Raw genomic sequence first — 24,613 nt, 5'->3', positions numbered from 1 at the left:
AGAGGTATTAAGTTCCTTTGAGCACTTGGAGGACTTTGTGACCTCGAGAGATTTAACGTGCACCAGTCTTCATTTAATGCATGGGGATTCTTCGGCAGGCTGGATTCAAACTCTCGTTCTCACGAACTCGAGTCCAACGTCCTACCAACCAGGCTATCCCAACTCTATAGTTTTTTAAATAAACTGTATCATAATATTTAATTATTTCTTCAAAGATGCCTTGTACAATGTCTTTTCATTGAGTATGTTTTGTCACACATACTCAATGAAAAGACATTAGTGAAAATGTGACCGATATGATGATTGAAAATTTCCCCTTGCAACTTTAGTTTCTTTGGCTGTCGTCAGCATAAAACTAATAGAAGTGACAGAAGAAAAAAATTCTCATGTGAAATATTTTGTTTTACCCCTAATTGGGTATAATATGAAAAAAACACAACTACTTCGACTTCAAAAATTTTACTAGGAATAACATTTACCTTTTAGTTTAATTAATAAACTGAGTTTTAAATATGTTTACTAAATTCATAAACTTTGGTAAAACAAGAAAATAAATTATTTCCAAAGGAACTAGACTAATACAATTCCAACCTGGCGAGTAACGACTTATAACAAGACACTTTGTTGCTTACTTGTTCCTAGAAATCAGGTTCGCAGAAAATGCTGTTTACTAGTTAAATTTAGTAGGAATAACACGATCTGTGACGTAGGCTATAGTATACCCAATTTAAAGCTATTTACTTCTATCACAAACTTGAGACTTAAAACCATTAATCTAAAAACTTAATGTTAATTTAACTAACTAGTTTTTTCAGTTATTAGGCAGAAATTAAGTTATATTAATTTCTGCTCGTAAAGTGCTTACATTATTAGAAAATAACAATTACATGATTAGAAAATAACTGGACGAACTCCAAATCTCATAGGCGAAAAATATTTTACAAGGTTTTTCCAAAACTGAAAATTTAATCTAAATTTAAAAAACAAAAATATAGATAACATTACACTGGTAACCAAGTAATTTTTTAGGAAAGAGAAGCTTTGTGATTGTGTTTTGAATGGACAGATAATTAGGAAACATGAGTACACGAAATTTTTTTACTGTATATATTTTAAGTGAATGAGTTAAGCGTTTGAAGAAAATAACTGTTTTGCATAAGTGATAGCGAAAAGGGGTCTCTACCTACAAACATTTTTTTATTAGAAGATAAGCGCCTGATCTGGATTTAAGCACGAGAGGATTAATTTATATATATTCATAATTCATACATACATAAAATCATTTCATGTAATTTAGAACCATCGTTATAATGAATATTACACTGCCAAATGCATAAATTAGGTTACGATATGCGTCATTTTCGATTATTTATTATGAGATATACACACTCTATTTGACAACTCTGTAAGTCATACAATTGTTGATACATAATATAATGTATCTAATCTTTTGCATTCATATAATTGCTTGCATTCGCAATGAAATTTAGGGGAATTTGCACTGACAACTCTTAAGTGTTATTATCTTCTGAGTTGTTACTTGATCAAAGGGTAGTAATAGTTAAATATATTTAATATCATTAATGGTTTGACTATTCTGACTAGAATATTTAATATAAAATACTTCGAGTGCCATTGCGATCGTAATTTTGTAAATGTGTGTTTCTCTAACAACTATTCCAAAGTCTTGCCAAACCAAGCCATTATAAAACCAATAGATTATTTTTTAAATATTACACCATATGGATGAAATAATTAAAAGAATCTTGTTTTGAATGATAGAAACATAAAACTTGGTGAAAATGTAACGGATATACGATAAGTTTCATCAGAATTTTTTTTAAAATTATAGCTCTTATTACCATTTATTTAGTAAAAAATGCAAAGCTAAATGTTAAGTTTAACCAAAGAAATAGTTTTTGTACCATGCTTAATGATATCGGGATGAAATTAATAAAGTTTACCATTTTTACTAAATATTAACACGCATTATAAATATATATTTTGAAGTTAATTTCACCAAAATAATTACCAAATTGCTTTGCTAAAAATGCTGTGCTTTTGGGTGATCTCATAGAGCAAGAAATCCGGTAAAGCTAGTCATATTCTGGTAGTTTTGACCATACATTTTTTCAGGTTGAGAAATTTCATTTAGATGCTAATTTTTTAAACTAAGAAGTGCTTTCAATATTTTGATATTTGTGCTGAGTGCTATTTTTTAATAAATAAATAAACTCGTTTAAAATTTCATTTTTAATATTATACAGAGACTTTTTAAACTTGGTTTGGCATTAGTGTAATTTTTAATAAAATTAAAAAAAATGAAATTTTCAATAAGAAATCCTAAATGCTATTGCGAATTTTATGGCCGATAGAATCGGATGACATTGTCATTCCTATTTATTCGTTGAAAATTTTAGATGTGATGGTTGTCTGCACTCCCTAAAATCGGTGTTTCTTTGAATCATGCTTTTTTTAAATTCAAATTCTATTTTTATATATTTTTTATGTTCCCTACTTCAAATTCCATTTTTTAAACTAAAAGCTAAGGAAACTTTTATGCCCGATGTTTCTTGTCCAACACAAAGTCTATAGTTTAAAGTTAATTCTTTGGTTCTTACTGTGAGCAGTATTTTTTTTAAAACTAAATGTGACTAAAATGTTGCTAAGAAAACAATGAAAATAAACTATACAAAAATTAATTATACACGTTCTCTTACAAGCACCACCATTTTCATTAGGCTATTTTGACTAAATTCAATTTAATTAACTTAAAAGCATTGATTTTTCCTGCTATAAATCTGAAAATAATAAGTTTTTAATGGAAGATTAATGTTAAAATATGTATTAAATATTCTACTGCATTTGAATACTAAATATAAATTACTCAAAAACATTTCTGAGAAATGTGTTTAATCTTTTAATCCCTTGACAGTATATTTTAAAGTATTTCAAGCTTTGCGTTTTCAAAATTTGCTCACTTTACGTAACAGTTTCGTAAGAGTACTTAGTACAAAAGGGATTAAACTTTAATTTAACTATATTAAAACTAACATCTTAACTTCAGAGCTTTTGGTAGTGGACAAAAACAAAACTAGCTGCTTTTTAAAAATTATTGTGAAAGAATATGGAACCATCAAAAGATTTTTAATTAAAATAAAGATCCATAAAAGATTTCCATCACATATTATTCAGGAATTTGATCAACTTCGATGAGCAGTCTGTTTCAGCAGCGAGTTTATCGTAAGGGTGTTTTTTTCTGTAAGCCTAATTCAACTGAGAAGACAAGGAGACATCATTTCTGTGATTTTGTGAACATTTTTTTTGTATTGTGAAAGTTAAAAATAACATAAATTAACCTGGCTGTGACGTGAATCGTCTGGATCGAGGGGGACAACTATGAGATTTTTAAAGAAATAGAGTAAAATATCAATCAACTAGCAGTCACGGAGTTTCAAACCTGAATTACCTTCGTAGGTGCAAGTCCATTATTCTGATATATGAAACACTAATCTTTTCTATTTTTTTTAAGGAAAGTAGTTTCTGATGATTCAATCTTTAATATACTACTACTGTAATATTTTGCTCCATTAAAACTAAACTCAGTGGCACGACAGCCCATACAGGGCCAAGGCCTACTGTGCCCCCTTCAGTTTTCTTGACCTTGGGCTCTGGGGTGCAGGAGTAGATGCTCCGGTCAGGTGGTCAGCTGAACGCGGAACCCCCAGTGTTTAGTTCCCAATCAATCTTGGTACTCATTTATCGACCCACTGAAGGGATAAAAGGCTGAGTCAACCTTGCTTGGTCCGAGGATCGAACCTAAGACCTGTGGCACAGGAGCGCGAAGCGCTACCACTCAGTCACCGGGTGTATTTTGCTCCATTATAGACTTAAATAAAATTAAGATTAGATTATGTGTTCAATCAAAAATATTTTTATTTAAAAAATTGCATTGGGGTATTTCAAAAAAATTATTGAAATCAGTAATTGATTTATGATAGTTTTCACTGACAAGACGAATATTTATTCATAAAAATTACTTGACTTTTAAGCTGTTTTGAAAGGGATCTGATTGAGATATGCATTGATTTAAATATGCATTAATTTAAATAAATAGTATTAAAATTTTGATGGTTTGTAAAAATTTGGACTTACATGGATAAGCTGCATTGTTTTTAAATAAAAAGTAAAATAAAAGTTTTATTTATACGTCGAAAAAAAGTATGGTAAAAACTACATGGATATGCTAAGATTTATACTGTTTCTGGCTGCATGAGAACACCGCAGTAATTTATACCGAGGTACTTTGGCAATGATTTTTTAAAATTTACTATAAAATATGATTTTATAATATGAGATAAAATTTAGTAAGCGTGGAAAATATGAAAATTTTAGCATGATACCAAAGAGCGTGGCAAAAAAAAAATTACCAGGGAACCTTTAACATATGAATGGGGCAATTACTTAATGAATAGTTTAACTACCTTACATTTTGTTCCTATTGATCAGAATTATGGATTTTTTACAAGAAATGTCATTACCATACAGAGCTGTTGTTCCACTAGAATTTTTTCCCTATAATAATAACTTTAAAATTCGAGCTATATGTATTTAAATAAATAACTAATGTAATTCTACATTTAAAATATTTTAAGTCTTTTCCCTTGATATTTTTTATTACAAACCATCCTGACTATTTCCTACGTGTTCCTTTAAAGAGTCTTATGATACATAATAAAAGGTATTTTTTGCATGAAAATTATAAATGTAATAAAATACAAAAGTTATAAAACTGGGAAATATTTCAATATCAAATCATTTCACTTCTGCACTAATTTCTTTTCTGCAGTTTCCACTTCTGTTTTTTAAAAATCCGAGTTTCCTACTTAAACTCAATTAAATAGAAGAAAAATCTGCTAACTGTTTTTGAATTCCTTGAAAAAAATCTTCACTTAAATGTAGCACGAAATTACGATAAAAATACAATCAATATGACAAAAAATATTTTGAACTTGATGTTAAAACTTTTCAAAAAGCAAGGGACTGTTTCGCGCTTAAATGATTTATTGCAATTTTAGTCATAGATTAAAAAACATTTTAAGCATTAAAAAAGGTAAGGTTGAAAAGTGTATATAACTATTGTTTTGAAAAAATATTTTAAAATGATAGCTGAATAACTAGTTATAAGAATGAAAATTTTAAATATAAAACATTGAAATTAAGTGAAAATAATAAATTTCTTTTAGAAAATTTCAATTAATAAAATTTTCTTTTGTTTTATCTAATAAAATAATTACAAAAATAGCTAGTAAGCAGCGTAACATGCAGTCAATATAGTCAATAATATATAGTTTAGAAGATATTGCTTAAATATGAGCATTATTTAGAAGAGACTAAAATGAAAGGCAGCAGCAGTTTGTTTACCTTGCAGAAAAAATAATTTTTAAAGCTTTGATGCTAATAATATTTAATGTCAAACCATTTATTTATAAAGATACCGTACAAAGTGGGTTTGACAAAAAAATAAAATTGAGGTGGACAATTTCAATCGGAAATAAGAAATCTTCATTTGGGGTAGCTTAAGCCACCAACGAAACTATTACCAATTTAGCTGTCTTAAATTTAAACACAATAATTCGATTTTGTTAGTATTCATGCCATATTTTTTTTCTCCATTCATAAGTTTTCGATCAAATATTTCAATATATATTTTATTTAGGACGCAGCTAATTAGATCAGTTTTGCTGGATGATGTTTAGAAATAATTTGATTTCAATTGTTAGTTTTCATGCCATGGATTCTTTATTTCTATTAATTCTTTAAAAATTTTTTTCGATCTCTTACTTTAAAACGTGTTTTGCTTCCAAATTCCAGTTTATATTTAAGATAATTGCATCATATATTAATACATTTCATGTAATATAGCCCCCAAACTTATTTTAATTCCTCTAGAAATATTTAAATTATATTTGAATATCTTGAAATATTTAAATTTTAATCGTCTTTACGGTTCCTTTACTTCTCCAATTGCATTGTCATTTTTTTATATATTGTTAAATTCGATGCTTTTTCTTTGTGGTTAAATTTACTATATTACTAACAATGTTTTTAGCGTCAAAATATTTTAATTTTTAATAATATCACATGAAGGATACAAAGTATATAATAACGCAACCAAATGCATCAAACACATTAAAAGGTTTTCAAATTGTAAAAAAAGCATGGACCCTTAAGTAATTACTGTCTACTTTGAAATTTTTCAGTTAAGAATAGTAATGATAAAACGAGAGTTTTTGACTAATAACTATTTCGTTTATTTCATTAAACTATACATAATTCAGAAAAGTAAGTTATTGCATCTTGTACTAATTACAAAATTTATAACTTGCTCGTAGTGTCGTAGAAGAAATTCAGAGGGCAATAATTATATTCAATAAAGTTACTTACAAGTTTTTAGTGATAAAATTATGCTTATTGACTCTGAAAAGAAGGAAAGGTATTGCATTTAAACTTAGCTGTTCTGTAGAGAGAATGTTCTTTGTAACCAGAAAGATAGAAAAATTTGAAACTAGATTTATTGATAAAGTTTTATTGGAACTTTGCGCTCTTGGGGCAGTAGTTTGGTAACACATACAAAAAGATGTACAGAATATACAAATTGTTCTGACGAAATTGATTATATATATTCATTCAAACAATCATACTATGTCTGAATATATATATATATATATATCTAGACGCATTATAAAGAATGATTTTAATTTCTGGATAATAATTCTTTATTCTGAACTCTCGCTATTCTCCGTCGCAAAAGAATGTGTCCTGATGAAAACTTTCTTGTTTTCTCATTAAAAAACTTTTTAATATATTTTTGGCTTTGACGTCCTAAAACTAATCATGATGTATGGAAATCTGATAAAATAATGTTTTTTAACATATTGCTCAGGTAAAAGGAGAAATTTTTATACCAGCAGGAAAAAAAGTGTTTCAAATGCCATACCTGAAATGCTTGCTAACTTTATTGAACATGTGTTGAGAAATGGAGTCACAAATAATTTAGTTGTTATCTAGGGGAGTTTTAAAATTTAGTTATTAGTACTTAGTTATTGGTACCTCACCAAAATATAGGTAAGGAGGGAACATTTAAATTCTTCAAAAACTTTTTTAAATATCTGTTCGTTTAGTAACTAAATCCAGTTAAAAAAAAACAACTAAATCCAGTTAAATTTTTAAAAAATTTTTTTTCTCTGATAAATAAAATAAGAGTTGCTAACGACTAGTAAATTCTACATAAAAACAAATGCAATACATACTAAGAATTGTTTTGAATTGGGAGCGTTAAAAAAGGCCAAATATTAATAAATATATATTTAACTACTTAAATAAAATAAACTTTTGTGTCGAAATATCTTTTCTTTTATACCGAATAAATTAACCTTTCGTGATAAATAGAATTACAACAGCTTGAAAAATTCAGATATTTTTTTCAATTGGATTTTAGGATACTTTTTGAAATTAAAATAAGCATTCTATTCTTTTGTTAAAGCGAGAAAACGATTCTATTTGAAGTACACTTTTCCAAATTCTTCCATTTATTAAATATGCGACAAATGAAAACTTCTCAAAAAGATTATTTGAATTTTCTAGGGAGGGAAAAAAGGAATGGAAAATTGTTCAAAGGAAAAGTAAGAAAAGTGAAATTTGCTTAAATAATATCTGGAATATTTATAGTTGCTTAGATTTAATTTAAAACAACTATTCAATTGCATGCAGTAAAAAAATTCATTGCAGTAAAAAAAATCCTTCATTCGTTAAGAAGGATATATTTTGGTTTTCATTTCACAAAAATAATATAATATTTGCTTAGGTTAAAATGAAAGTGTTTGGTATTTTAAATAAAATGTATTATTTTAATTTAACTTTTTTTAAGAGGTGTTCTTTAAGGTATATTTAATACTTGTAATTTGATTTATGATAAATATGAAAAAGCTTTAGAACGATTGCTTATAATATTTTTTTTAAATAGAGTTTATTCCATTTTTTTTCCGATTGCTGACAATAATAACAATAGATAAATTTAAATGAATATCCAATGAGATACTTGTTTTTGAAGCTTGTTTAAAATAAGACTCAATAAGATAATTTTTAGAGGCTAGACGTTGATGTTCAATTCAATGTCAGGTACTTACAGTTGAATAAGTACTATGATTGTTTAATATAAGAGTTTTAAACAAATCTTTTTGTTTACTATTGAAATACAATGCAAACACATTGTACCCTACAATGTACTACAGTTAAGCTTATTTAAATTGAAATAAAGCATAAATGGCTAATTTATGTAATCTGAATGATATTTAGGAATATTTTAAGTTCAATTGTAAGTTTTCTTGCGATAAATTCTATATTTCGGTCAAGTTTTGGATCACATACTTTAAAACATGTTTTTCTTCTAAATCTTCGCTTATATAAGACAATTGCATCATAAATTTCATAACTTCAGCCCCCAAATTCATAATTTTAATATTTCTTGAAATATTTGACTTTAAATCTTAAATCATTTTACTGTTCTTTTACATTTTTGAGAGTAATTCCAGCGTAAAATATCGTATCTTAATATATTTCGAAGGGTATTATGAGAAATTTCCCTTACATGCCAAAAAACTTAGCGTTATTAATGTGTTTTTAAATGTCTCTAATAAGTCCGTTTTGCACACACTCAAGGGAAGATGATCAACTTAAAGTAATATGAAACTAGATATACACATAACATAAATCACAATTAAAGTGGTTGAAATCTTGGTTCGCAGAATATATTTCGTAGAACAAAGAGATACTACTAATTTGACACTCGATGTATATTTTCTCTCAGCTCTTATTCATTTAGATGCAAGTCCTATGAAGTAAGATTTGCTGATCAATGATGAAACAGTTGTACACTGTTAGAAATTCCGAATTAAATGACGGTTTAAAGTACCGATACTTTGGGTTCGTCATTTTTAAACTTGATTTTACATTAAAAACTATTTTCCCGCATTTTTACAGTAATATATACTTAGTTAGAGTGATTCATTGGTTTTGCGGTAGTTAATACTGTAAAAATTACGGTATACTAAAATTTTTTCGTTTACAACCCGTTCCTGTAAAAATGGTTTTTACTGTAAAAAGTATCAGTACCCTGATTGTTGGTACTTTTTTTAGTAATTTGATCCGGAATATTTTACACTGTATGAACAATAAGTGGAATTATGATAATCATGAAATCATAATCCAATTCCGAAAAATCATGAATCTTAATCGTCAATACTTGAAAATTACGTTAAAACGTAGCGACTCTCAAAGTGCCAGTACTTTTTATCGAAAATAATTAGGGAACAAAAAAAATCTGCTGTACCGTAATGTTTTCAGTAATATTTACCGAATCACTGGAGTTTAGTAAAAATTAAGATATGAAAATTTACTGGAAAAATTACGATAAAAAGCCTGTAATCAGGGTACCAGTACCTTTAGACATAATTTTGTAGGAAATTTTTACAGTGTGTGACAAAAAAGATTTTTGCTACATTTTGTTGCAAAATTGAGTTCGAACTGATTCTAAAAAGCACGATATCTTTTTTCAGTTAATTTTTTAATTAATTAATTTTTAATTAATTAATTTTTAATTTTTTATTGTATAGATTGTTCTGCTAAGAAAGCTCAAATTATATATTTTTAGAATCTGTGACAAGCTTTCCTCTTTCCCCCACTACAGCGCCTCTGGCGGTGAACTAAGGCAGTCTGCCAGGAACCGCCGTAAAGTACGGACGTTTAATTCGAGCCCAAAACCCCCTCTTCCAAATTCTTGTATTTTTTATTCTTGTTTTATTTTATATATGTTTTGTCCTTTTCAATAAATATTTAGAGTTAGATTATTTATGGCCTTTCATTATTTATGTGAATTGGTAGAAATACAAATAAACCAAGACTTCCCCTACAAATCCTAATTAAAGATGAAAAATAAAAATTCTACAAATCTGGGATCGCAAATTTATATTTTAAATAGAAAAAAAATTCCATCAAAATCTAACTAATTACACTACAGGAAGCAATAAACAAAATAAATGTGTTAAAAATGATGTAATAATGTTAGATTGTAGCTAGAAAAAGGGATGAGTTGAAAGATGATTATTAGAGGCGATTGTGATATCTCCAATTAAACCGGTTGTGATGTTTTTTATATTCCTCTCCCCCCACTATAGTTGTTTAAATTTCGATAGATTTAATTATTTAATTCTTAATTATTCATTTGCGACCACCTATGTATATGCTCTTTTGCATATACATAGGTGACTCTTAGAATATATATTAAGAGCGTTATTTATGGAACACCCTGTGTTAGTTCAATAACTAAAGTAAATCTATGAATTTCTTTCTACTTGTAGTTTTTATTTTATTTACAAATTTTAGTTAATTACATAATGGTCACGATTCTTAGTTTTTCAACAATAGTTAATATAATATTAAATTTATAAGACATCAGTTATAATATTTTTTCATTAAATATTTATAATCTGAAGTTAATTTATGTATTCATATTATTTTTTTATTGTATAGATTGTTCTGCTAAGAAAGCTCATAATATATGTTTTTAGAATCCAAATTAAATATGAAAAATAAAAATTCTGCAAATCTGGGGTCACAAATTTATATTTTAACGAGAAAAAAACAAAAATTCCATCAAAATCTGATTAATTACAGTACAGGAAGCAATAAACAAAATAAATGTGTTAAAAATAATATAATAATGTTATATTGTAGCTAGAGAAAGGGATGAGTTGAAAGACGCTTATTAGAGACGATTGTTATATCTCCAATTATACCGGTTGTGATGTTTGTTATATTCCTCTTCTCCCTCTATAATTGTTTAAATTTCGATAGCGTTAATTATTTAATTCTTAAACATTGATTTGCGATCACCTATGTATATGCTCTTTTGCATATACATAGGTGACTCTTAGAATATATATTAAGAGCGTTATTTATGGAACACCTTGTGTTAGTTCAATAACTAAAGTAAATCTATGAATTTCTTTCTACTTGTAGTTTTTATTTTATTTACAAATTTTAGTTAATTACATAATGGTCACGATTCTTAGTTTTTCAACAATAGTTAATATAATATTAAATTTATAAGACATCAGTTATAATATTTTTTCATTAAATATTTATAATCTGAAGTTAATTTATGTGTTCATATTATTTTTTTATTGTATAGATTGTTCTGCTAAGAAAGCTCATAATATATGTTTTTAGAATCCTAATTAAAGATGAAAAATAAAAATTCTGCAAATCTGGGGTCACAAATTTATATTTTAACGTGAAAAAACAAAAATTCCATCAAAATCTGATTAATTACAGTACAGGAAGCAATAAACAAAATAAATGTGTTAAAAATAATATAATAATGTTATATTGTAGCTAGAGAAAGGGATGAGTTGAAAGACGCTTATTAGAGACGATTGTTATATCTCCAATTATACCGGTTGTGATGTTTGTTATATTCCTCTTCTCCCTCTATAATTGTTTAAATTTCGATAGCGTTAATTATTTAATTCTTAAACGATTTGCGATCACCTATGTATATGCTCTTTTGCATATACATAAGTAGTAAGCAGGGGTTTTGGTGCGGCGGAACTTATTTCTGCCCGCCTGGAAGTGACGTCATCATGGAAAGTCAATGGATGCTTATTTCTGCCTCAACCGGAAGTTTCTTATTTCTGCCCTCCTATAAACCGGAAGTTTCTTATTTCTGCCCGTCTGAAAATCGAAACTTCGTTTGCAGCGTCATGGGGAGCTTATTTCTTTTTTTCTTAAGCCTAATATATTTTTAGTTTCGGTTTCTGTTTTTAATTTAGTTTCGTTTTTTTAAATATTATTTAATTTATTAGTTTTTTGAGGGTGGCAACACTTATTATTTTTAATATTAGTTTTTAAGGATGGCAACACTTAGAAACTTTGTTATTTGGGGGAGAAATTGTGTATTATGAAGTTATGACGTCATCTTTTATTACATAACACATAAATGATATCATGCTTTTGATCTAGTGGCGCCATCTATGTGGAATAAAATAACTTTAAATCTATTTTAATATTTAAATCTGTTTTAATATTATTTATTAATTATAATTAAGGCTGAGGATCGAACTCACGCCATCAAAAAGCCTTCGTGGGTCAGTAGTTGGATATCATAACCACTGACCCACGAATGCTTGGTTAGATATGTGTTAATAAGTTAAACTTTTGTATTCTGAACACGTGTATAAATGAAAAGGATTTGATATCGATATCATCCTGCAGTTTCATCGATATATTTTTCACTTAACCTTTGACAGTTATTAAATCATTATTTCTGCCCCTCTTAATGTTATGATAGCTTTCTCTGGGTGGCAACGGTACTGACCATACACATGTTAAGATTTGACGTGTTTTGTGTGATAACACAACTACTGGTTACAGAGCGAGTCATTCTGATAACATATAACAAGCTAGATCTTGGGCTATGACGCATGTGTTGAATTCAGTTCCTTTCACTTGCGCTGGTAAATAGTTAAGCATGTGACAGTTTAACATTTTTCTGATTGGTTGTTAGAGTTATACTTTCATGATTTGGCAACTAGAAGGATAGAGTGACTTAATTTCCCCTACCCCCCTCTTATATTAGTATTTCACTTGTTCTTCTGTTGTGTCTCGATTAAGTTTTTGAAAAGTTTTTCAATTAACCATTTCGTTATGGACGGTTATTTAAAGAGAAAACATGCTGAAACTGAAGTAAGTACTATTGATTTCTTAGTTATTTACTATGCTTTTAAATTTATTGTTAATAGAATTGTTTTATTTTAACTTCTAGCACTAATTCGTTTTTAGGCAGAGCATGTGACAAAACTTAGTTAACTTTAATAATTTTATAACTACGTTATTTTTATTATATTGATGATAAATAGTATATTGATAATGTTAAATAGTATTATTTCTAAAACTACTGAGATGCGTTAATCTGTATCTTTAATTAACCAAGATAAAGTAAATTGTTTTGTACATTTTAATAAATTATTTTTATTTTGTTAATAATAAAAATTACTCATCTTCTTAGTTACAAATTAGGAATAGTTATTATTTTTTTTCATTGCGTAATCTAAATGAAGTTAATATTTCTTAAATTAACTTTCTATTTGTTAAAATTTATTAAGTATGTCTACTGTGAATATTAAAAGTATTATAATTAAAGGTATATTAATTTTAAATTAATAAATATTAGTTTATACGATTAGGTATTTTTATCCCTATCGTTTGGATTTACGGCTATCAATGTTGTCATTTTTGAACCCAGAAGACAATGGAACTCCTAGATCTTGAGACAATACATGTCTTCGAAGTGAACTTTGTGAGTACCCATGTTATATGAGGAGGAAGACTACGAAAACCTCCTACCCTTAGTCCGACGACAAATAGTGGGATTGGTTTCGTTAACCAGTATCCTGTGAATGTACAGAGATCAGAGGAAAACTTAAGGTTTTAATAAAATAAATTTGAATAATTTAAGAAATACTATATGAATTCTAATGGTGTCATCTATACTTAAAATGTTAGAAAGAGACTATATTAATAACTCTTAATTTTAGTTATTTTTTAACGTAAATACAGTTGATATAAATGGCTATAATTATTATTTACCTATTTAATATTACCTATTATTAACCTATTCAATAAAAAAATACACCCTTTAATAATTAATACCAAAAAGTTTCATAAAAACTAGAAACTTATTACAAAAATATAAAAATTATTTTTGAAAAACTAGAAATTTTTCACAAAAGTAAAATTATTTTCTGAAATATTAGAAAATCTCCCTCAGTAATAAAAATATTTTCTAAAAACTAGAGCATTTTGTTAAAAAGAATAAATAACGACATATTTATATTATCAATTATATATTAAATTTCCTTAAAATTTCAAATGAATTATTTTAAATCTAAGAAACATGTAATGGGAATTTTTGCCGCTTTAAATTCAATTATATTAAAAACATGTAATGGGAATTTATCGTTTTATTACGTCGTTTTATTCAGTTATTACAATATACGATTCATTTATTACAATATTATTACAATTACGTCGTTTTATTCATTTACTTCATCGTTTTATTCGTTTTATTACAATTTAATATTATAATAATGCAAATAACTTACTTTATTTTCAAATTAGGAGGTAATGTTAAACTAACTATAGCCTTTCTATTTGAAAGTATATATTTAAATGATACTGATTACAGAACTTGAACATGTTATCTATTTCTCACAAAATTTTACAAAGATAATGTCTGTCCGGGACGTTTGGGGCTTATCCACGTTTTATCAATTAGTCATAATAACATAGTGCTTCATACTTGTTATAGAACGTGGGAATAAAATTATTTCTTAGAAAATTGTTAAGAAACATATGATGTATGCTCGCAGAAGTGATTGGGTGAAACTTTGAATATAATGTTATTTATTTTATTAAAATATATTTTGTCTTTATTGATCATTTTCACATGTGAAAAAGTTTATATTATCAAGAAAAAATTACACTCTTTAATAATTAATAGAAAAAGTTTCAGAAAAATATATAGAATTTTCTGAAAAACTAGGAGATTTTAGCAAAAACTTAAATATTTTTATAAAACTAACAAATTTTTAACAAAAAAAGTAAAAATATTTTCTTGAAAGAGAATTTTTTTTTGTAAAAGCATAAATATTTTCTTAAAAGATAGAAAATTTTTAACAAAAAGTTAAAATTTTTTCTTAAAAGATCGAAAATTTTTCTAAGAACATAAATATTTTCCTAAAAGATAGAAAATTTTTAACAAAAAGTTAAAATATTTTATTAAAAGACAAAATTTTTTGCAAAAACGTAAATATTTTCTAAAAAGATAGAAAATTTTGTGAAAAAGTTTGAAGTATTTTTATAAAATTAGGAAATTTTTAACAAAATGTTTAAAAGATAGAAGATTTTTTGTAAAAACATAAATATTTTCTCAAAAGATAGAAAATTCTGTTAAAAAGTTTGAAATATTTTTATAAAACAAGTAAATTTTTTTTGCAAAAAGTTAAAATATTTTCTTAAAGGTGAACGTTTCATATTTGTTTTTGTAAAAAGATTTATTTTAGACAGAACTCAGGAGGTAAAGACTTTTACTTTGCAAATAAATTCTTAATCGTAGTAATCGAAAGGAGTTATGAACATTATCATAAACATTTTAACTGTGTGTTGTTAATTATTTTTCTTGGTGTCTCAAAATTTTCTTTTTTTTATTTTAGGAAGGAAACAGAAAAAGATTCTCAGCTTTAGTCATTGATTTTGAAGGTTTTCAACTTTCATCAGGGGCATACATTGTCAAAGAACTTGCTTTTCATGCTGTAAAAGGTAATTCCATTACCGGAGTGTGTACATTCCAACCACCGTTTCCGTTTGAAGAACTTCCAACACAACAGAAAATGCAATATTCTTGGACAGTCCGAAATATTCATCAAATAGATTGGAACCAAGGAGAATTACCCTACGTTAAATTTCATACTATGTTGACTTTTTTGTGTGATATGTATTCACATATCTATGTGAAAGGACTCGGAAAACGGAAATTTTTAGAAATTCTAACCGGCAGAGTGTTTTACAGTTTGGAAGATTTTGGCTGTCCTAAAGTAGATGAACTGATACCAACTTTTTCATCGTGCACTATACATTCACTAGATTTTAAGCATTGTGCTCTCGTTAAAGCGAAAGCATTTGGACGATTTCTACAAGACCTATAAATAGGACAAGCACTCGGAATTCAGCATAAAGTTGTTCCTGGAAGTAATATAGTAAATCTTATAAATGACTTTTTTGCGAAATAGAAAATCAGCTCCAGTGGGGGGAAATGTATTTTTAAAAACATTAAACGATGTTCAATTACCAGCAAATTTATATGTAAATAGAAAAATTGTATAGTAAAAATAAAATTTTTAAGAAAGCCGTGATGTATGCTCGCAGAAGTGGCGAGGTGAAACTTTGAATAAAAATGTTATTTATTTTATTGAAATATATTTTGTCTCTATTGAGCATTTTCACAGGTGAAAAAGTTTATATTATCAAGAAAAATGTCACCCATTAATAAATAATACAAAAAGTTTCAAAAAAATATCTAGAACTTTTTGAAAAACTAGGAAATTATTACAAAAACATAAATATTTTCTTAAAAGATAGAAAAATTTTGTTAAAAAGTTTGAAATATTTTTATAAAACTAGCAAATTTTTAACAAAAAGTAAAAATATTTTCTTAAAAGAGAAATTGTTTTTATAAAAACATAATTACTTTCTTAAAAGATAGAAAATTTTTAACAGAAAGTTAAAATATTTTATTAAAAGAGAAAATTTTTAGTAAAAACATAAATATTTTTCTTAAGAGATAGAAAATTTTGTTAAAAAGTTTGAAATATTTTTATAAAACTAGCAAATTTTTAACAAAAAGTTAAAATATTTTCTTAAGAGAGAAAATTTTTTGTAAAAACAAATATTTTCTGAAAAACTAGAAAATTTTGTTAAAAAGAAATAAAAATGTTACATTATTTCCTAATTCGTTAAGATTTTAAGATGATTACTTTAAGTTAGATCTATAAATATTTTCTATAAAATCATTTTAACATTAATTTTGAATCATGAAGGCAGGAGAATCCGTTGGTTCTATGAAGCATTCAGAGTGTGGGACAAGGACCCATATTTAAATACTACTTTCTACAAAGTTCATCCTCCATCCAGACTCCCATCTCTATGAATTCGTCGAAAAAACTTTCCAAAAAGCTTGAGATATATAGGACTCGATCACACTTCCAATGCATTTTCACAACCGAAAAAAGGAAGATAGATCATTCCACAAATAACAATAAAAAGATGAAAAAGAGTTGAAAATGCATTGGAAGTGTTTAAGAAAGTTGTGATCGAGTCCCATATATCTCAAGCTTTTTGGAAAGTTTTTTCGACGAATTCATAGAGATGGGAGTCTGGATGGAGGATGAACTTTGTAGAAAGTAGTATTTAAATATGGGTCCTTGTCCCACACTCTGAATGCTTCATAGAACCAACGGATTCTCCTGCCTTCATGATTCAAAATTAATGTTAAAATGATTTTATAGAAAATATTTATAGATCTAACTTAAAGTAATCATCTTAAAATCTTAACGAATTAGGAAATAATGTAACATTTTTATTTCTTTTTAACAAAATTTTCTAGTTTTTCAGAAAATATTTATGTTTTTACAAAAAATTTTCTCTCTTAAGAAAATATTTTAACTTTTTGTTAAAAATTTGCTAGTTTTATAAAAATATTTCAAACTTTTTAACAAAATTTTCTATCTCTTAAGAAAAATATTTATGTTTTTACTAAAAATTTTCTCTTTTAATAAAATATTTTAACTTTCTGTTAAAAATTTTCTATCTTTTAAGAAAGTAATTATGTTTTTATAAATACAATTTCTCTTTTAAGAAAATATTTTTACTTTTTGTTAAAAATTTGCTAGTTTTATAAAAATATTTCAAACTTTTTAACAAAATTTTTCTATCTTTTAAGAAAATATTTATGTTTTTGTAATAATTTCCTAGTTTTTCAAAAAGTTCTAGATATTTTTTTGAAACTTTTTGTATTATTTATTAATGGGTGACATTTTTCTTGATAATATAAACTTTTTCACCTGTGAAAATGCTCAATAAAGACAAAATATATTTCAATAAAATAAATAACATTTTTATTCAAAGTTTCACCTCGCCACTTCTGCGAGCATACATCACGGCTTTCTTAAAAATTTTATTTTTACTATACAATTTTTCTATTTACATATAAATTTGCTGGTAATTGAACATCGTTTAATGTTTTTAAAAATACATTTCCCCCCACTGGAGCTGATTTTCTATTTCGCAAAAAAGTCATTTATAAGATTTACTATATTACTTCCAGGAACAACTTTATGCTGAATTCCGAGTGCTTGTCCTATTTATAGGTCTTGTAGAAATCGTCCAAATGCTTTCGCTTTAACGAGAGCACAATGCTTAAAATCTAGTGAATGTATAGTGCACGATGAAAAAGTTGGTATCAGTTCATCTACTTTAGGACAGCCAAAATCTTCCAAACTGTAAAACACTCTGCCGGTTAGAATTTCTAAAAATTTCCGTTTTCCGAGTCCTTTCACATAGATATGTGAATACATATCACACAAAAAAGTCAACATAGTATGAAATTTAACGTAGGGTAATTCTCCTTGGTTCCAATCTATTTGATGAATATTTCGGACTGTCCAAGAATATTGCATTTTCTGTTGTGTTGGAAGTTCTTCAAACGGAAACGGTGGTTGGAATGTACACACTCCGGTAATGGAATTACCTTTTACAGCATGAAAAGCAAGTTCTTTGACAATGTATGCCCCTGATGAAAGTTGAAAACCTTCAAAATCAATGACTAAAGCTGAGAATCTTTTTCTGTTTCCTTCCTACAATAAAAAAAAGAAAATTTTGAGACACCAAGAAAAATAATTAACAACACACAGTTAAAATGTTCATGATAATGTTCATAACTCCTTTCGATTACTACGATTAAGAATTTATTTGCAAAGTAAAAGTCTTTACCTCCTGAGTTCTGTCTAAAATAAATCTTTTTACAAAAACAAATATGAAACGTTCACCTTTAAGAAAATATTTTAACTTTTTGCAAAAAAAATTTACTTGTTTTATAAAAATATTTCAAACTTTTTAACAGAATTTTCTATCTTTTGAGAAAATATTTATGTTTTTACAAAAAATCTTCTATCTTTTAAACATTTTGTTAAAAATTTCCTAATTTTATAAAAATACTTCAAACTTTTTCACAAAATTTTCTATCTTTTTAGAAAATATTTACGTTTTTGCAAAAAATTTTGTCTTTTAATAAAATATTTTAACTTTTTGTTAAAAATTTTCTATCTTTTAGGAAAATATTTATGTTCTTAGAAAAATTTTCGATCTTTTAAGAAAAAATTTTAACTTTTTGTTAAAAATTTTCTATCTTTTAAGAAAATATTTATGCTTTTACAAAAAAAAATTCTCTTTCAAGAAAATATTTTTACTTTTTTTGTTAAAAATTTGTTAGTTTTATAAAAATATTTAAGTTTTTGCTAAAATCTCCTAGTTTTTCAGAAAATTCTATATATTTTTCTGAAACTTTTTCTATTAATTATTAAAGAGTGTAATTTTTTCTTGATAATATAAACTTTTTCACATGTGAAAATGATCAATAAAGACAAAATATATTTTAATAAAATAAATAACATTATATTCAAAGTTTCACCCAATCACTTCTGCGAGCATACATCATATGTTTCTTAACAATTTTCTAAGAAATAATTTTATTCCCACGTTCTATAACAAGTATGAAGCACTATGTTATTATGACTAATTGATAAAACGTGGATAAGCCCCAAACGTCCCGGACAGACATTATCTTTGTAAAATTTTGTGAGAAATAGATAACATGTTCAAGTTCTGTAATCAGTATCATTTAAATATATACTTTCAAATAGAAAGGCTATAGTTAGTTTAACATTACCTCCTAATTTGAAAATAAAGTAAGTTATTTGCATTATTATAATATTAAATTGTAATAAAACGAATAAAACGATGAAGTAAATGAATAAAACGACGTAATTGTAATAATATTGTAATAAATGAATCGTATATCGTAATAACTGAATAAAACGACGTAATAAAACGATAAATTCCCATTACATGTTTTTAATATAATTGAATTTAAAGCGGCAAAAATTCCCATTACATGTTTCTTAGATTTAAAATAATTCATTTGAAATTTTAAGGAAATTTAATATATAATTGATAATATAAATATGTCGTTATTTATTCTTTTTAACAAAATGCTCTAGTTTTTAGAAAATATTTTTATTACTGAGGGAGATTTTCTAATATTTCAGAAAATAATTTTACTTTTGTGAAAAATTTCTAGTTTTTCAAAAAATTTTTTTATATTTTTGTAATAAGTTTCTAGTTTTTATGAAACTTTTTGGTATTAATTATTAAAGGGTGTATTTTTTTATTGAATAGGTTAATAATAGGTAATATTAAATAGGTAAATAATAATTATAGCCATTTATATCAACTGTATTTACGTTAAAAAATAACTAAAATTAAGAGTTATTAATATAGTCTCTTTCTAACATTTTAAGTATAGATGACACCATTAGAATTCATATAGTATTTCTTAAATTATTCAAATTTATTTTATTAAAACCTTAAGTTTTCCTCTGATCTCTGTACATTCACAGGATACTGGTTAACGAAACCAATCCCACTATTTGTCGTCGGACTAAGGGTAGGAGGTTTTCGTAGTCTTCCTCCTCATATAACATGGGTACTCACAAAGTCCACTTCGAAGACATGTATTGTCTCAAGATCTAGGAGTTCCATTGTCTTCTGGGTTCAAAAATGACAACATTGATAGCCGTAAATCCAAACGATAGGGATAAAAATACCTAATCGTATAAACTAATATTTATTAATTTAAAATTAATATACCTTTAATTATAATACTTTTAATATTCACAGTAGACATACTTAATAAATTTTAACAAATAGAAAGTTAATTTAAGAAATATTAACTTCATTTAGATTACGCAATGAAAAAAAATAATAACTATTCCTAATTTGTAACTAAGAAGATGAGTAATTTTTATTATTAACAAAATAAAAATAATTAATTAAAATGTACAAAACAATTTACTTTATCTTGGTTAATTAAAGATACAGATTAACGCATCTCAGTAGTTTTAGAAATAATACTATTTAACATTATCAATATACTATTTATCATCAATATAATAAAAATAACGTAGTTATAAAATTATTAAAGTTAACTAAGTTTTGTCACATGCTCTGCCTAAAAACGAATTAGTGCTAGAAGTTAAAATAAAACAATTCTATTAACAATAAATTTAAAAGCATAGTAAATAACTAAGAAATCAATAGTACTTACTTCAGTTTCAGCATGTTTTCTCTTTAAATAACCGTCCATAACGAAATGGTTAATTGAAAAACTTTTCAAAAACTTAATCGAGACACAACAGAAGAACAAGTGAAATACTAATATAAGAGGGGGGTAGGGGAAATTAAGTCACTCTATCCTTCTAGTTGCCAAATCATGAAAGTATAACTCTAACAACCAATCAGAAAAATGTTAAACTGTCACATGCTTAACTATTTACCAGCGCAAGTGAAAGGAACTGAATTCAACACATGCGTCATAGCCCAAGATCTAGCTTGTTATATGTTATCAGAATGACTCGCTCTGTAACCAGTAGTTGTGTTATCACACAAAACACGTCAAATCTTAACATGTGTATGGTCAGTACCGTTGCCACCCAGAGAAAGCTATCATAACATTAAGAGGGGCAGAAATAATGATTTAATAACTGTCAAAGGTTAAGTGAAAAATATATCGATGAAACTGCAGGATGATATCGATATCAAATCCTTTTCATTTATACACGTGTTCAGAATACAAAAGTTTAACTTATTAACACATATCTAACCAAGCATTCGTGGGTCAGTGGTTATGATATCCAACTACTGACCCACGAAGGCTTTTTGATGGCGTGAGTTCGATCCTCAGCCTTAATTATATTTAATAAATAATATTAAAACAGATTTAAATATTAAAATAGATTTAAAGTTATTTTATTCCACATAGATGGCGCCACTAGATCAAAAGCATGATATCATTTATGTGTTATGTAATAAAAGATGACGTCATAACTTCATAATACACAATTTCTCCCCCAAATAACAAAGTTTCTAAGTGTTGCCATCCTTAAAAACTAATATTAAAAATAATAAGTGTTGCCACCCTCAAAAAACTAATAAATTAAATAATATTTAAAAAAACGAAACTAAATTAAAAACAGAAACCGAAACTAAAAATATATTAGGCTTAAGAAAAAAAGAAATAAGCTCCCCATGACGCTGCAAACGAAGTTTCGATTTTCAGACGGGCAGAAATAAGCAAGCGGGCAGAAATAAGAAACTTCCGGTTTATAGGAGGGCAGAAATAAGCAACTTCCGGTTGAGGCAGAAATAAGCATCCATTGACTTTCCATGATGACGTCACTTCCAGGCGGGCAGAAATAAGTTCCGCCGCACCAAAACCCCTGCTTACTACTTACATAGGTGACTCTTAGAATATATATTAAGAGCGTTATTTATGGAACACCCTGTGTTAGTTCAATAACTAAAGTAAATCTATGAATTTCTTTCTACTTGTAGTTTTTATTTTATTTACAAATTTTAGTTAATTACATAATGGTCACGATAGTTTTTCAACAATAGTTAATATAATATTAAATTTATAAGAAATCAGTTATAATATTTTTTCATTAAATATTTATAATCTGAAGTAACGTTTAATATTCATTACTAGTTAAGCAAAGTTTAATGCATACATAAATGAAAAAGTGTACCAAGCTACATTTAAAAAATAAGATGTTTTTGCGTTTAAATAATTTTTTAAACCAAATAAATATTTTTTATATTTCCTTTAGAATATAGCTATTTCTCATTAGGATATATCATACTGCTAGAACATGAAGTATAAGTAACCATTTTTATATAAGCATATAATAAAAAAAAATTATGTTAAAATTATCAAAAATGCGAAACATAAAAGCCAGAAACATTGGATAGAATATAAATCTAAATTGAATAATAATTATTACTGCCACATAACTTATTTTGGGCTTTTGAATCACACGATAAATAATTTATTACTGTTCTTAAATATGCAAATGAGTCTTTTTTGTTATAATCCGTTAAAATTCTTGCGAAAATGAGACATTTTTATGTCTTAATATATATTACTTATCAAGAAAAGGATTAGACTTTACTTGTTAATTAAAATCACTCAGTAAAAATGTTTTTCAAGTTTGCGATATATTTATGTTTAAATCAATTTTAAAAGCAAATGAAACATTCATTCTTGAGTTAAAACATGCATAAATATCTTTTCCTCTCAGCCAAATAGTCGAGAACTTTCAAACTTTATAATCATCTATTAATTTTATTACTGTTCTGACTTTATTCTTTCCTTTAATTATTTTCCATAAAGATGAATAAAACACATTTTATCGCATTTATTTGATGTTAATTCTTTGGAGAGTAAGTATTTCAAATTTGAGAATTTATTGAAGATTTTATTAGTAGCGTTGAAAAAAAATCAGGAGATTTATTTTAAATCTCCTTATGACATTACACTAGAGCAAATCTAAATTTAAGTATTATAGGATAATTAAATGAATCAGCATCCTTTAAGATTGCTGAATTTCATATACTTTTATTGCGATCATAAATCTTTTAAAAACTTTACTCTCATTATTGATTTGTTTACTTTAGATGCAATTTCAACTAAGGTTTGGTAAAATGAATAATTAAGTGAAATTATTATTTCAAATTAAATTAATTAGCTCACTCTAGAAATTTGAATTGCGAAATGAAAAAAAAATCTTAAATAGTTGCGTCAATGCATTACTTTTAGATTACTGAGCTTGAATTAAGAGATTTGAAATTAATGATTAACTTTGATTGATTAAAGTGAACTGATTTGATAAATTTTGACTAAAATAAACTGATACAATTAACCCACTAAATTTTCATCGATTAAATTAAATCCACTATATCGAATCAAATTTAATTAATAAAAATTAACTACATCGATTAAAATTTAAACCATTCATTTTACTTTGATTGGTTATAATTAATTCTTTTTCTTCCATCAGCATGACAGTCCAGTACATGCCAGAGCCTTTCCAACTAGTCATCTCCATCTGGCTTGATGAGACACTAGATTTTTCCATTTACTGATTCCTATGGTTTTGAGATCTTTTTCCACATAATCAATCCATCTAGTGTTTGGTCTTCTTCCTTCTCTTGTGCCTGTAAACTTTTTAAATGGCAGCCTTTTAACTTGGTCACCCTCATACTCTTGAAACCAGCCATCGCATTCTGTAGGATTTAATTACAGAAATCATCTATAATTCAAAATTGTACTGAATCCAACAAACACTATTTTTTTGAAGCTCCAAAGCTTTGAAATCTGATGGCTCTGAGTATTTTCTTTCATATATTAGTAGTCAGTTCTATTTAAAGGCCAGTATTCGTTACCATACATTCGCAGTAATATAGGCTTAATTAGAGTATTCATAAATTAATTTTAGTTTTAGTGGAAATGAACTTTGAATTTAGTTGCTTTCTCAATACAAAGTCATTACAAGTATCAGTCGTCATACTATAGGGCTATTACTATGGAATAGATGACTATAGTATAGTCGAAAAATTTGACGCTAACTTTTTAATCTGAAACAAGTTTCAATTTAATTCCCCATTGCAATTAATTATAAAATTTTTTCAAAGGGCCTTCCATTATGTTAACCATATATATGATCATAACTTGGCATGGTTAGGACTAAACAAATGCTTCTTAAAATTTTTTTAGTAATTATATCTTCATATTTATGGATATTTTTGAAAAAAATTGACGCTT

General features: G+C 26.5%; 2 protein-coding genes across 2 annotated transcripts; one reads left to right on the top strand and one right to left on the bottom strand.

Annotated features, from left to right (window-relative positions):
- Positions 1-12,421: 12,421 nt before the first annotated feature.
- LOC147806316 (uncharacterized) lies at positions 12,422-16,093 on the top strand. The gene is made up of 2 exons (XM_087169149.1): positions 12,422-12,804; positions 15,333-16,093. Exons 1-2 carry the CDS (start codon positions 12,766-12,768, stop codon positions 15,822-15,824), a joined length of 531 nt encoding a protein of 176 aa, XP_087025275.1. The 5' UTR covers positions 12,422-12,765; the 3' UTR covers positions 15,825-16,093.
- A 1,676-nt stretch (positions 16,094-17,769) lies between these two features.
- On the bottom strand, positions 17,770-21,441 carry LOC147806315 (uncharacterized). Its single transcript, XM_087169148.1, has 2 exons — positions 21,059-21,441; positions 17,770-18,530 (listed from the first exon to the last, which is right to left on the bottom strand). The coding sequence occupies exons 1-2, from the start codon at positions 21,095-21,097 to the stop codon at positions 18,039-18,041; spliced, it is 531 nt and encodes a 176-aa protein (XP_087025274.1). The 5' UTR covers positions 21,098-21,441; the 3' UTR covers positions 17,770-18,038.
- Positions 21,442-24,613: the final 3,172 nt, after the last annotated feature.

This window comes from Parasteatoda tepidariorum, chromosome 8 (assembly GCF_982258835.1).
Source record: "Parasteatoda tepidariorum strain Cologne lab strain chromosome 8, Ptep-v5.0, whole genome shotgun sequence".
NCBI lineage: Eukaryota > Metazoa > Arthropoda > Arachnida > Araneae > Theridiidae > Parasteatoda > Parasteatoda tepidariorum.
The sequence above is the reverse complement of the archived record's forward strand: the minus strand, read 5'-3'. Positions and strand labels throughout refer to the sequence as shown.